This window comes from Micropterus dolomieu, linkage group LG14 (genome assembly GCF_021292245.1).
Source record: "Micropterus dolomieu isolate WLL.071019.BEF.003 ecotype Adirondacks linkage group LG14, ASM2129224v1, whole genome shotgun sequence".
Classification (NCBI taxonomy): Eukaryota; Metazoa; Chordata; class Actinopteri; order Centrarchiformes; family Centrarchidae; genus Micropterus; species Micropterus dolomieu.
In genome coordinates, this window is record NC_060163.1 from 8,319,049 (window position 1) to 8,331,307 (window position 12,259).

Below are 12,259 nucleotides of genomic sequence, written 5' to 3' on the forward strand. Positions count from 1 at the left end.
CGAGGGAGGTTGGCGGTGGTGTGGTGCTTCTTCCATTTCCTGATAACTGCACCGACAGTTGATCTTTTCTCTCCAAGTTGCTTTCCGATTCTCTTGTAGCCCATCCCAGCCTTGTGCAGATCAACAATCTTGTCCCTGATGTCCGTAGAAAGCTCTTTGGTCTTGCCCATGGTGGTGATGTTGGATGCTGGTTGTTTGGGTGTTGACAGGTGTCTTTTATACAGGTAACGAGGTGAGGCAGGTGTATTTGATGTAGATAATTGGTTGGGATTGGGGTTGTGTCTTAAAGAAAGACTAACTGGCTTGTAGGAGCCAGAATACTTGCTGTTTGGTAGGGGGTCATATACTTGTTTTTCCTCATCAGATGGTTATCAATTGTTATAAATTCATATGATGTGATTTTCTGGAATTTTCTTTGGGATTCTGTCTTTCACTGTTAGAATGTACATATGATTAAAATTGTAGATTGTTGCATTCTTTGTAAGTGGGCAAACCTGCAAAATCAGCAAGGGGTCAAATACTTATTTCCCCCACTGTATTAGCTTTTCAGAAGGTATTTTGTTTATCTGCCTTCTCCCTCTCTCACCCCCACCCCTCCCGCCGGCAGGGGTGTCTAACTGGGGAGGATATGCTGTAGCCTGTGGGCTCTACCTGCTTCACACCTGTCCCTCCCACCAGCGATACCTAAAGAAAGGACTTGGACTGGAACACACAACCCCCCGAGAACAGCTCCAGGACTGGACTGCTAACCTGCCATCTGTGGACAAGGTGACAGCCACGCGTGCGCAGACACATGCAGAGACACACAAACACACACACACACACACACACACACACACACTGCTCTCTCACATCCTCTTAATTTAAGTTTTGTGCATTTTTAAGATGTGAATTATGTAGAAAGCAGATGATTTTATGTCCTTGCATGATATAAGTTTTTCTTACCGATAAAAAGTAACAAGATAAAGTTAGATACTCTATATACAAATAATAGGTTACTAAAACTAATAGGAAGGTTAAATCAAGGGCAACTGGACTTGTTTGAAGTTATAATCCATAAAGCAGGTGAGTTTCACTCCCAAAAGACAGAGACACTGCCTGAGCCAAAGTTGACCCTAACTCAGTAAGAGGGGCGGAGGCTTGACTAGGCTCTACATCAAAAGACATGGAATGCAACTGAAGCTCTCTTAATCAAAGGCTCATCAAGCTGGTTTGAAATAGAGCACCCAGAGACTGTTAAAGTGTCTGCTTTGACACCACACAGACCCTAGACCCACTATTCTCTAGGACCCCAAACTCTGCATGACCCTGAGGTTCATCATGATTATCTTGATTATAATGATAATCTTTGTTCTGAAAGGACCATAAAAAGATCCTGTGGAACCACACTATCACACACACACACACACACACACACACTCAGACCTAACCAACCAGAGGAGGACGTCTAAGCTCCCTTCTTTCTGTTGCACAGCTTTGTGTGAAAAGATAACGTTCACCAGAGGTGGATCATAAAAAACCCCTAAGGACCATGGAAAATACCCTCTCCCTATACCGTTTCAAATTCATTCTAATAAAAGTGTAAACTGAATTAATGACTAAATGTTTATCTGTGAAATTTAATTACGAAACTGATTCTCATTCAACTCCGAAAGCATTTGAGCACATTTTCAATTTGCCATACATTTTTTTAAAACTGCCAATATTCGAAATCTACAGTTGATTTCTCGCCTCAAAACTTCTCAGAAGTGGATTTAGTGATAAATACTAAATAAAAATTGTAATAAAAAAAGTTCTTTTGTTGGCCTCTAAAGAAAAGATCGGTTGTTGTTACTATTCTAATGCTTTGCATTATGGGACACAGCGCGTGAGGTAGACTGGTCCGATGCATACTGGAGATTTTTTCCGAATCAGTACAACATCCAGGTATTTTGGCGCACTGCAGATTTAGCGTTTGTTTGCATACTACATACTACATTTAGGCCAAATCAGTACGTACTACTAGTACAGTAGACGGTTTCAGATTGGGCCTAGATTTGTTCTCAATAAAACACATTCATTATATCTGATCGGGTCATCGCTTATAAGTATGTTAATAATTATATCAATAATTCATTATGATAATAAGAAAAATAAATATAAAACATGAATAAACTCCTAACAAAATAGTAACATGAGAAATTGGAGGATCTCTTCATCATAAAGGAATTTCCAAAACTTAACATCCCTGAGTACTCTTGGGGTCAAATATAACTCTGGTGCTGGGCAACGCTAAAAGATTTTAATCGTGATTAATTGCATGATTTTCTAGCAATTAATCGCACTGATATGCACAAAAATTGAATTATGCATTCTAAAGTAGTGTATTGCGTACTTTTAATTTAAATGTACCACTATATTCACAAAAGTTTAATAACATGTGGTTTGCAAACACTAAACAAATAAGGTTTTTGTTTTGTTTTTTCAACAGTATTCACTTTACACAGTAGCAATAAAATATTTCTTTTCTCAATCTCAACTTAAACATTTATGTAATCAAATCAAATATTAAACCAAAGCTATTTGCTTGCACTGCCAGGGCATTACCTTTTATCTAGTCCAATTTTCTTGTTTTAGGTATCAGCAGAAACATTTTTCTTTCATCAGGGAGCAGCAGAAACAGTCTATGTTCAGTAGCAAGTGTCCCTGTCAGAGTGAGGTGAAGTGGTTGAGCACAAGGTGGGCAGTGTGTAGCTTCCACTTCACTATGGCATTTGATCGCTTGTCTTGCTTTTGTTTATCATCCAGCGTAGTCTGCTGAAGCCTCCCTCCACTGCTTGTTTGTGTGGGTGATTTGCAGGCTGATCAACATCCCACCCCTCCTGTGACCCGTGATTTGACTGGATGTGTATTCACAGCCAGCGAGCAACGGACTTTCAAAATAATAATAATAAAAACTGCGTTAATTAGAGATAAAATAATTGTTAGCGTATATTAATTAATGTGTTAATGTGATGATAATGTGTTAACGTGCCCAGCCCTAATAAATTCTAATACCCGTAAGAAAGAAAATGGAAAAGAAGATCAATTCAGAAAGTAAAGCAAGGTTAACTTAAAATCTAAGCATTTAACATGAAGGAATACATTCACAACATGTTGTGGCAATAATATTTTAACTAGGATCCTAACTATTTAGTTGTCACACTTTTATGAGCTTGGGAAAGAAAGATTTGATAAGACAAGATACAAGAGAAGACTAACTTACAAATTAATGAAAGCATATAGATTAACAATGAGACATTCTACTGTGGTGGTATGAGGGATGTAAGGTGATATGCCAGGGGGATTATGCTAATCTTTACTCGCACACTGTGCTTGTAAATAATTTTTCCAGTTTGCACGTATCTATTTTTAGGGGGTATGTAAATTGGTGACACTGAGTGTTTATTTTTTTAGGTGGCTTATCAAATTTGTAGTATTGAATGCAACTCTTTAAACTTGAGTTAACACTCAATATATATTCGCCTTTTATCTGGTTTACTACAGGGCTATGGACCCAAAATAAACATTTTGCTGTGGTTAAATTGCAATAAATGGATCAAAATGATGCTGAAATAACTACATAATGTTGCTGATTTGTTTAGCATTTAAATTCATGCTTTCTTCATCATTCACTCACACATTATCTTAATAAATAAGATATTTCTTATCCATTAATTATCTTTAAAGTTTTACTTTTGGTTTAAACTTTTCTTCGCCTTTATTGCTCATGTTTTGAGAATCTTATTTCAAAATATTTTTGTATTCACACTGTCTCACCTTTTAACACTGTGGGACCAGCAAGTTACTTTCCAAATGTATCAAACAAGTAGGCCTAACATAACCGATCCAGTAGAAAGAGCTGACATCAGACATTCAACTCTGATTCACGGGTTGAAGAGCCATTGCCTGCTAACGAAACTGTTAAGAGACAGTTTGAAAAGACTTTTTCAGCCGTTTCCAATGAGGGACCCTTGGAACAATCCACAGTCGGACTGGCTCCCTAACCACCAGTGTCTTCTGGTGAAAGCCCTCCTGTGTAGCGTATTGGAGTCACGACAGCTTTAGGCCCTTGAACAGACCGCTGAGAGGAACTGCAAAACAGTAAGGCAAAGCACTCATCTGTGGTCAGATAGGTTCATGTCCTAATTTGCTTTAAACCAAGTACAATAATTCAAATCTCCTGTATATATTAGATATACAGTACTTCTTGCATCCACCTGTTTCCATCGGAAAGCCACTCTTTTCACTTTAGCCACATAACCGTCATGTCAGCCCTGTTGTTTACCTCTGTTCAAACTGCCATTTGTTGTATTTATTGTTGTTCATATAGCCCTTATTTTATTTATTCACTTGCATTCACCATAGGCTGGAAATAAATATATATTCACCTTCATGCTCTGGTTGTTGTGTGGACTACTTTACAGAGTTTGAATCCCTGATTTGAGAACTTCCACCTTATTTATGAGATTGATTAATAAAGTGAAAAACAAATTGATAGTTTAATATTTCCCAAAGTTTCTCATTTTCTTTTCCCAAACTCACTGGTGCCCCCTTTTTGAACGACACCTTCTGATATTAATATTCCAAGTATTAATATTCATAACTTTAGAAACAAAGCGTAAGTTCACTACACTGTTGTAATGACAGTTGTTGTGGTCAGTGCTGTAATTACTGCATGCCTGTGTTTTTTAAACCCAAGAACACCCTAAGACAGATATTGCTAAGGACCGCACACCCAAACACAAGAAAAGCAATCTTGAGTATGCTGTCCTATGCAGTGAGTAATGCACCGACCTGTATATTGGGAGAAATAAACAACCTCTACACAACACACGAAGGATAAAGGAGCCAGGAGCACCAACGAACCAAGCGGTAGCCATCGCCATCACCGACCCGACAGAGGTTAAATAGCTTGGGGTCCCCACCAGTCAGTCAGAACTGAAGAAACTTCTTCCAGTATCTTCAACCAAATCCAGTTGCCCTTGATTTAACCTTCCTTGAATTTTCATATTGTTCCTGCTGCATCCAAGTGGCTTTAAAGCTTTAAAGATAAATAAATTAACCGCTTCCTTTGATGCCACCTTTGGAATCAAACAAAAATGTATACCTATTGCAGATAAATTCAATGCAATTCAATCTAGCAAGATTGCCAAAACTAAATTAAATTTTATACAATTCATTAATCACTAACAAAAATAATAACAATATATGTATAAAAAATTAAGTAAATAAAACAGTAAAAGTGGGAGTGTGTGTTAAAAAAAATTAAATATTAAAAATTAAAATAAATCAATAAAACAAACGTGTGTGAGTGAGTGTGTGTATATTAATAGGCAAAACATTTTTTTTAAAATCTATCAAATGAGAAAAAAAAAAAGAACAAATAAAGGAACAATTACTAAAACAAAATAAGAGACAGTGAAAATAATAATAATTTAAAACTCCATTCAAGTCCATTCTGAGTTTCCACTGGTTGTTCGTGGCATGAGGAGACATATTTTGCTGCAATTATTTGGCATTGTGGCATTTCTCCCAGTAAATAGGGGAGTTTCTGTGTGTCTGATATAAATTCAAATTCGGGGTATATTTGGGAAATAATTGCATGTGTTTTTCTTTTAATGTTTTATATTTAGAGCATGAGTTTAGAAAGTACAGCTCTGTCTCTACCGGATCAGATCTCTAGAGCTGCCATTTACACACATTGTTCTTTCTCTGTCTCCTTCAGGAGGAGTCTATCCTTTCCACTCTGGTGCGTTTTGGGATTAGAAGTGGAAAAACTGGTCACCTGGCCATGGAAGTGGATGGTTTGACCTTTCACCCCACACACTCTGATATCATCACCAGACTACTGGAAGTCACACTGGGCTCCACCACTCCAAACCCTTGATCGACTGCTCCTGTCTAGAGGGATAGTTCAAGTCAATTGCCCATCTGTGAGATAGAGTATTAACCTTGATGCTAACCGGTGTGGCGACTGAGGCCAAATAGCTGTGAATGCTCATTAAGCTTAGAGTCCTGAGAATGTAGCACCAGACAGGGAAACACACTGAAGCATGCACAGGCACACATACACAGACTCACAATCAATCAATGTTCCACTGGGTGCAATTGTGTTACCTCTCTACTCAGACTGCCGAAAGGAAGTGAGAGAGAGAAAAAAAAGAATGACAAGAGAGATGTGTGTGTGTGTGTGTGTGTGTTTGTGTGAGAGAGAGGGAGTGAGATTTTAGATGCCTTGGTTACCTTTCAGCCCTCTTCCTTGACTACCAGTGACAAAGTGAAGTAGACTCAAGTAAAACCAGCTCTCTTTTTTCCTCTCCCTCTCTCTGTCCGCCTCGCTAATGAATAAATCAGAGTTCTGGTATGACTTTGATGCCTTTAAAGAACAGAAATGTTTTAAAATACACTTTAGAATGGCAGAGGTTATTCGTTGTATTGTTGCTGACAGGAACTAGCCGATGATGTGTGACCAAATGTATCTTTCGCACAGATTGGCAATGTTTTATGCCTCTAATGGGCTCAATGACATTAATGGGTCTTAAACATTAACAGTTGCTCGTCAGTCCCCAAGTATCTTAACAGTTCGTGTACCGGGCTGCTTCTTCATTTTGACATTGTCTCGATCAGTTAAGCTTCATGGTTGCCGTGCCAGAGATCCTCTGTTCTAATCTCGAGCATTTAATGTAGCACCAAGGCAGTTATGTAGCTAGTGATTTGTGTTTGCCACGACTGTCACTTTGAACGCAGGCATATATGCAGTTTAATTCCCGCGCCTTGGTGCTCAAGAGTTCACAGCATTTGCTTCCAACTGACGGCGTCCCAGATAAATTGTTCTATTCATGTGTGACAGTTAATTTAACAGACATCAACACTAGCCGTTCCCACACCTGGCATCAAAATGCAGTCTGTATCTGGATATCATATCTGGAGAAGGAAGAACATATTAATGCAAGTGTAAATGCATTTAGAATGTATTGGGATCAGAATGCCATTAGATTACATTCTGCGGGTGATTTAATATTTAATTATCGGATCGGATGTCATTATCCAGATAATGCATCCAGGTACAGATCGTATGTTAATACCAGTTCTAAATGGGTGCTTTTTGTAAACTGTAAGCAAAGACCAATGACAGCCCAGTCAAAACTGGGAAAACTGACTCAAACTTCACCTAAAATATCCAGCAAAGTCAGTTTTTGCTCAGTTTACATAGTTGGTCTTGAGGTTCAGGAGTTTGTTGAGGTACATTATTCTAAACACTGACCATTCATTGGTCTGATTTTAACACCTTTCAGTGCAACTCGGACACATCATCAGCGATGTTACATGGCTTCATCATGTGTTTTGGGTCTTTCAACATCAGATACCATTGCCCAGGTCCAGGAGTGATCAGGCCTCTCAGATGTTATTAATGGTTCTCCTGATGGGTTGGGGTTGAGTCCCCTATAGAGTGACTAGCCTGCGAAGCATTTTCACTCGACCTCGATGGACTCCCACTGGGCCCTCCATCCCCTGGTTTGAAGCCCCTCAGACTTGCCCCTCTTGCTCTTGAAGTCCTCCTCCATCTGGTCTTCCCAGGGAACAGTGAACTCCAGCAAGACCACTTGTCTTGTTGTTTCCAACACCAGGGCCATGTCTGGCCTAATGCTGCGTTCCATGCGACTCAGAACTCGGAATTTTTCCAACTAAGAACTAAAAAGTATATTTGCTTGTATTTTATTAAAATAATACATCCTAAAATATCGTGTAAAACCTGTTCTGAATGTAAATTGATGTAAAAAATATATTGCCAATGTCATTATAGGTACACCAAGGGTGCTGCTGAGGGTTCCATTGTGTGTCCACTTGACAAAGAACCATCAGGGGTTTTTTCACTTTCGGTGTCATGAACCATCATGCACCTGTAACGCTTTCAGGTCGGAAGTCGGAAAATTTCAACTGGGAAATATCCAAGTACCGAGCAGTCTGGAACGCAGCATGGGTGTAGTCCTTAAGATTGTGTCTGGGATGAGCTGTCTCAAGTTCAACCTTTAGCTGCCAGTCCCGTGCTGTAGCCAGGAGCCCCTCCTGGTGGGTTGGGAACAATGGGTGTCTAGTAATGTGTCAGTTCTTAAAAGCAAACTTTTCACCCCCAAAAGAAGCAACTTCAATATCTGTCAAACATTATGATGATTAGCAAAACGATTTGCTCCGCAACAACACTGAACTGTGTAGTAAAATATTGCAGGAACTGAAGCTTTTATTTAAATGTTGGCAGGAAAATTAGTTTGTGCAGATTATAATGTAATTTAAATAAAATATGATGTGTGCAATCTGAAGTCTGTCTGATGTTATCTTTTGGGGTATTTTTTTTTTGTTTAGCTATGGTGCCTTCATTCGTGTAAGATGGAAAGGATTTTGCTTTGTCAATCAATTTTGCTTTGTCTCATATACGCAGTAGAGCTAGTTTTTTCAACAAGAAAATGATTTAATGTGTAGTTCTTCATATTAATACCATGTCTTAATAGTAACCAGTGTCAACATGTATGCACAACAATATGGAAACTAATATTTTGTCTCTTAGTTTTGTTTAGTCGCACTGACCTTACACCACTTGTTACACTACATATCGAAGTCATAACTTACATGCCTACGCAAGACATTTCCCTTCTTTGTCTTTGCAGTGTAAATACATGAGTAGAAAATTCCAGAATATTCAAGTTACATTTATTATAGTACTTCACAGCCTAAGGTTAATCCAAACATTCAACCGACCTGTCCCGTCCAATGACTTTCTTGTCAGCATCAACAGGAGGCTCAGTCTGTAACAAACAACCGACCTGTCCCTGTCTCATAGGGTTGAGGTTAGGGCTCATTCAGGCAGTCCTCTAGAAGAGCATAAACCTTTCCATGTAGACCTCACAACTACTTTTTATTCTAAGTTGTTATTTTACATTATTTTGACATGTCATTCGTAGGAAATAACTAAGGTTTACAAGAGCAGGAAAACCTACGTCTGTGCTGTCAGTACAAGTCACAGTCATGTGATCATATTCTGGGTTAGCGCGAGAACTACAATGAGTTATTTTATGTCCACCATGCATGAAAGGGGAAATGGATTTAATGACCGTCTTGGCTGCATTCACTGTTTCATTTCATGACCGAAGTAATGTTAATCTCAAGAAAATTGTAGTCTGTGGCAGTTGAGGTCGGGTTCAGGGTATGAGAAAAACACACAGGGTGATGGGATGGTTGAAACAGAAAGCCATTCAATTTGAATACATGAAGGCATACAGCTTACTGTTAGGACATCTGATGGTCTCTGCTTGTGTTGAATATATTGGTTTCATTTTTTCTGTGATCTACTTTTGCTGCCTACCATTGACCTAAGGCTATCTGAATGTATTATCCTATATTTTATCCTAAACTTATTTTATTTTTTATTTGTAAAAATTGCTTAAGATGAAGTTTAGATTAAGATCAAGCACCTGAACCTGAACAAACTTATGTGCTAATCACATTGTTGGAAAGTGATATATCTGAGCTTTTCATGTTTGACTTATTTGATCCTGTAAAGTTTCATTTTATATTAAAACCTCTAAAGAGTTTACAAGATCAAAAACACCACAACTCCTTGCTCAGCTAACTACCCACTAGCTAACACTCAAATGCAGTTTATATATTGAGCGTTTTCTCGTTGCCCCAAATCACATTTGATTGGATGCATTCACGTAACCACCCCTGACTTCTAGATGAAAAGAAGATAGACATTCCGTATTCCATACATTTGCATCCATTTTAACAGTAGAAAATGTAACACTTTACACAGGGACACAACATTAGAACTTTTCTTGTCTTTTTCATTTCAACAAGCCAAACAAGTTATTTTTTCATTCAGTGTTACTTGTGTGTATCCTTAAGGAAACAAACTGAAAGCATTTTCTTCCTTATGAAACATTGGCAAAGCTTCAATTAATAGCCCGAGCATTTATCTGCTTTAATCACTGAACTCACCCTGCCTATATTTGGGACAGATGTCTACATGGGACAGGCCTTTAATTCCTTTCCCACAAAGCCCTTTCTCAGAAAAGATGGGAAATACGGTAAGTAATCGAAGAATGGACACACATTTGCACTTGACCACTTCAGAGGTGAGGAGTGACCACTTCTTTTTCTTCTCACCATGCCAGTAAATCTGAATAGATTATACTTTGGTGCTCATGGTTTCCATAAAATGAACGGAATGGTTGAATTGTGGCCAATCTTGGTCAACAGTGTGTATGTAGCATGTCCATCACAAAAGTTTAAACATTTATTGTTGTAACATTTGCTCTAGTTTTCTGACTTTTGTAATTTACCCAAAGCAAAGAAAGCGCCACAGAGTGGGAGGGGCAGGGAATACGCAGATGTAAACAGCTGAGGTTAGTTTCCCAGATGGAGTTTGAAGAGTGCCTGTCATTACATTTTTCTAGTTACTGTATTTCTAGGCTGTGGGTGTACAGCTGCAGTTACAGTAACTAATCAGTCTGGTAGGAAGGCCAGCTGGCCCTGTGTGTATATTTAGTGTTGTGTCAGAGGAGCTGGAGTGAAAACAAACCAGCCAGTGTTAGACCTTTCATTTAACCATTGTCTTTTCATAGTATTCTTACTTGCTCACTGTGGGGGGATTGTACCTGAATACACGGGGGGACAGACAGGCGTCCAGCAAAGATCCCCTGTTCATCACAGCACCATGACAGTTCGGCCCAGCACAGTGCTGGTTTGTGCCCTATCAGTATGGTTTCCATTTCACCTTGACCATCATTCCATTTCATCATATGCCACCTTCGGTCAACTTAAATCAACTTACATAAGAAATGAATGAAATAGGACATGTGACCACAGAACCTTTGTTTACATGGCTGTATCCTAAAGATATTGTCAAGTTGTGATGTAATATGAAATCTAGCATGCTGGCAAAGGCATATTCTTTTCATGGATAATAAAGTGTTTTTAAGTTTTTTTCTTGTCATCTTCTGTACATTTTTACATCCACGGAGGATCTCTGGCATGAATTTTATTTCCTCAAAGCTTGTGAAAATAACTTGCCAGCATGGAATGGAAAAGGTTACAGACAGAAACCTTATTAAGATTTAATAAAGCCTGCACAGACCTGACAATATAAACCGATGCAGTTTCCAGGTACATTACAAACTTCAACGTGCAAACTTAAAAAATAAACTCTATTTCCAAGCACTTTGTTAATGTTTTAAAATAAGACTCTGTACAAAACACCACATTAATCCTCTTACAAATAAGAAATAAATTTATAAACAATTGAATTATGGTGGAATTTAATACATTCAGGGGTTTTGCTGCTACAACCTTAATCTTATCTGAGTGAAAATTTAGTGTGGCTAATGTTAGCTCATTTTAGCCAACTTTAGGTATTCAAAGAAGGTTAAAGTCAAGGGCAACTGGACTTGGTTGAAGATACTGGAGGACGTTTCGTCCCTCATCCGAAGGACTTCTTCAGTTCTGAAATGACTAGTCTATTTAGCCTCAGTGGGGTCGCTGGCCAAGATCGTTGATACCGCTGGTTTGTTAGTGCTCCTGGCTGTGTAACGACAGTCGTCATGGTCATTAGAACCACCTGAGGCCAGCTCTGAACGACCATTGTTGGTATCTTCACCTGAGGCCAAGTGGAAATGCTTGTTGAGTTTCCTGGGAAGTGATGAAAGGACAGCATTGTAAGTGGGGGATAAGTGGTGGCGTAGACCCCCTCCCCTGTTCAGTGACGGCTTCTCGACCCTGGTGTAGATGGCTTCCTTGACACCTCTTTCAAACCATCCATCTTCTCTGTCTAAAATGTGCACCTGGTGGTCCTCAAACGAGTGTCCTCTGTCCTTCAGATGTAAGTAGACTGCAGAGTCTTGACCTGAGGAGTTGGCCCTTCTGTGTTGAGCCATGCGTTTGTGTAGTGGTTGTTTAGTCTCCCCAATATACAGGTCTGTGCATTCCTCACTGCATTGGACCGCATACACTAGATTGCTTTTCTTGTGTTTGGGTGTGCGGTCTTTGGGGTGGACCAGCATCTGCCTTAGTGTGTTCTTGGGTTTAAAAAACACAGGGATGTGGTGTTTGTTGAAAATCCTCATATCTGTACCAGTGGCTCGGTGCTGTTCCTCTGAAGGAGCTGAGGGCTTTATTCTCCACTTCTTCCATGTAGATGTTTGCCACAATCGGGGATACCGGTGAGCCCATGGCACAGCCATGCTTC

At 39.2% G+C, this 12,259-nt stretch overlaps 2 protein-coding genes across 7 annotated transcripts in view; both read left to right on the top strand.

The window, feature by feature from the left end:
• Nucleotides 1–8,339, top strand: part of LOC123982709 (D-glutamate cyclase, mitochondrial-like) — a 9,936-nt gene extending 1,597 nt beyond the window's left edge. Inside the window, exons 1-2 of one of the 2 annotated variants that reach the window (XR_006828027.1) lie at nt 507–768; nt 5,747–8,339. Coding sequence is in view for 1 of the 2 variants with exons in the window: in XM_046068478.1 (XP_045924434.1) it covers nt 5,747–5,908 (162 nt within the window). In the remaining variant the exon portion in view is untranslated. Of the gene's footprint in view, nt 1–506; nt 769–5,746 lie in introns of those variants that run through there. The other variant, XM_046068478.1, reaches the window with a different exon arrangement.
• kctd17 (potassium channel tetramerization domain containing 17) overlaps nt 1–12,259 on the top strand; it is a 36,719-nt gene that overhangs the window by 12,885 nt on the left and 11,575 nt on the right. The gene's annotated exons all lie outside the window — the stretch shown is intronic.